The 1787-nt window shown below is 41.6% G+C and overlaps 2 protein-coding genes across 2 annotated transcripts in view; one reads left to right on the top strand and one right to left on the bottom strand.

Annotated features, from left to right (window-relative positions):
• Positions 1-212: 212 nt before the first annotated feature.
• Positions 213-1224, bottom strand: LOC119593430 (crustacyanin-A2 subunit-like). The gene is made up of 3 exons (XM_037942361.1): positions 1030-1224; positions 697-913; positions 213-586 (listed from the first exon to the last, which is right to left on the bottom strand). Exons 1-3 carry the CDS (start codon positions 1150-1152, stop codon positions 354-356), a joined length of 573 nt encoding a protein of 190 aa, XP_037798289.1. The 5' UTR covers positions 1153-1224; the 3' UTR covers positions 213-353.
• A 337-nt stretch (positions 1225-1561) lies between these two features.
• The window catches only part of LOC119593416 (crustacyanin-C1 subunit-like), a 1488-nt gene continuing 1262 nt past the window's right edge, over positions 1562-1787 (top strand). The window contains exon 1 of the mRNA XM_037942347.1: positions 1562-1721. Coding sequence (XP_037798275.1) covers positions 1584-1721 — 138 coding nt within the window. The 5' untranslated portion in view covers positions 1562-1583. The remainder of the gene's footprint in view (positions 1722-1787) is intronic.

Raw genomic sequence — 1787 nt, 5'->3', positions numbered from 1 at the left:
GTGTTTATTTAGGTAATTCTGTTACGAATAATTCATAAACCAAGTTCCTTTCTCATATTCAGGATCTTAAATGTGTAGCTGTATTTTACATCAGTTCTAATTCCCTAACAGACCTGGGACATTTTCAGATGGCTATATGGGACGTAAACACACATACATAGATATACAATTATATACAATACTCTTTGTGCGAAGGAAAATTTTAAACTAAATTTCTACTGTATATATACATAGTTTTATTTGGGATGTATTCACGCACGCATTATCCAACATCTGGCAAATATTTATCAGTTTAATATAGAATATGGTATCTGTTGCAGATACAATTAGAATGTTTATGGCGAATCGTGTGTTTATGCTCTGTAGACACATTCAGCCGTATGAGCAACGTCATTGAATAAGGCGAAGTCGACTCCATTCTTGCGGAAGACAGAGGCGCACTTGTCGTTCGCTGGCCCGGACGTCTGTGGGGTGCGGGAGAAGACGAAGCCGAACTCGGACTTGTAGCCGTTCCACTCAATGCAGGAATACACGCACGAGTACGTCTCGTAGTCGGTCTCGATTACTTCATAGGGAGCGGCGAAAACTGTTGATGAAAGAAAAATTGTAAGGTTCAATCACTTCACGTATTAGTATTACAGTATTGGATTCTACCATATACCGTCATACCCAGAAGATTAAATGTTACACACGTACCTGTTGGGAAATCAACGAGCATGTGAGCAGCTGGGAAGTCCTTTGTAGGGTAGATCTTGCCCTCCAGTCTCAGGTACTCGTTGTTGGGGCTGAATCCAGCTGTGGTCACCTTAAAGCCATAGTCAGAGTCAGAGTAGTCGTAGTTGGAGTGGATGCAGCGAGTGAATGGCTGGTAGGCGTTGTCGATGGTTTGGGTCTCATACCAGCGGCCAGAGTACTGTTGGGGAAGACGCACAGTATTATAACAATGCAAATGTAAACTTGGATACTGAGTCATACTTAAAACATTATTTCTATTAATATAGATAACATCAGTAAGAAAAAATTCCATACCTTGCGAAGATCGAATTTATCCTGGTTGGCCACTTTAGCGCATTTTCCAGGCACAACGAAGTCTGGGATGCCGTCAGCAGCGACAAGAGCCACGAGGGCAGCAGCGACGAGTGTGGAAAACATAATGAATACTCGGATGACTTCGTTTACGGTGAATCCCAAGTTGAGTTCAGTGAGCTTTGAGAAGATAAATTCCCAAGTCCCCACGTGGCTGGTTTTATACCTGCCTGAATTCTGTGGGCGGAGAAAACTTTCTCGGAGGCGGAGCTCTGGGAGCCATGTTGCCACGAGCTTCGGTTTATTGTTTTCATCCCTTTTATTGTATTTGCAGAGTCAATATATTTATGAAATATCAACTTGATATTAGAAAGAAATTCAATATATACATAATTCATATGTTATGAAGAACGAAAAGAGTCTGTTTTCAGTTAAAGATGCAATTAAAACAGGTAATCTTGCCATATCTTGAAGCTCTCTTCACGTTAAGCCACCCTATATATAGCTGGAGCCACTTATTCTCCAGCAGACACAGCTGTCGAAAAGCAAGAGAAATTATGAAATCTGCGGTCTTCTTCGTCGCCCTTGTGGCAGCAGTTGCAGCTGACAAGATCCCTGATTTCGTAGTACCAGGAAGGTGTCCAGTTGTAAACGAGAAAGCTCTCTTCGAACAGCAAATTCCTAACCATCCCAAGGTTTGTTGAATACAATGTGTTGTATGATATCAATAGATCAGGTGCTTTGCTTATAAATCCTGGATG

The sequence above is a fragment of the Penaeus monodon genome, chromosome 32 (assembly GCF_015228065.2).
Source record: "Penaeus monodon isolate SGIC_2016 chromosome 32, NSTDA_Pmon_1, whole genome shotgun sequence".
NCBI lineage: Eukaryota > Metazoa > Arthropoda > Malacostraca > Decapoda > Penaeidae > Penaeus > Penaeus monodon.
Note: the sequence above shows the minus strand (reverse complement) of the source record. Positions and strands in the feature narration are given on the sequence as shown.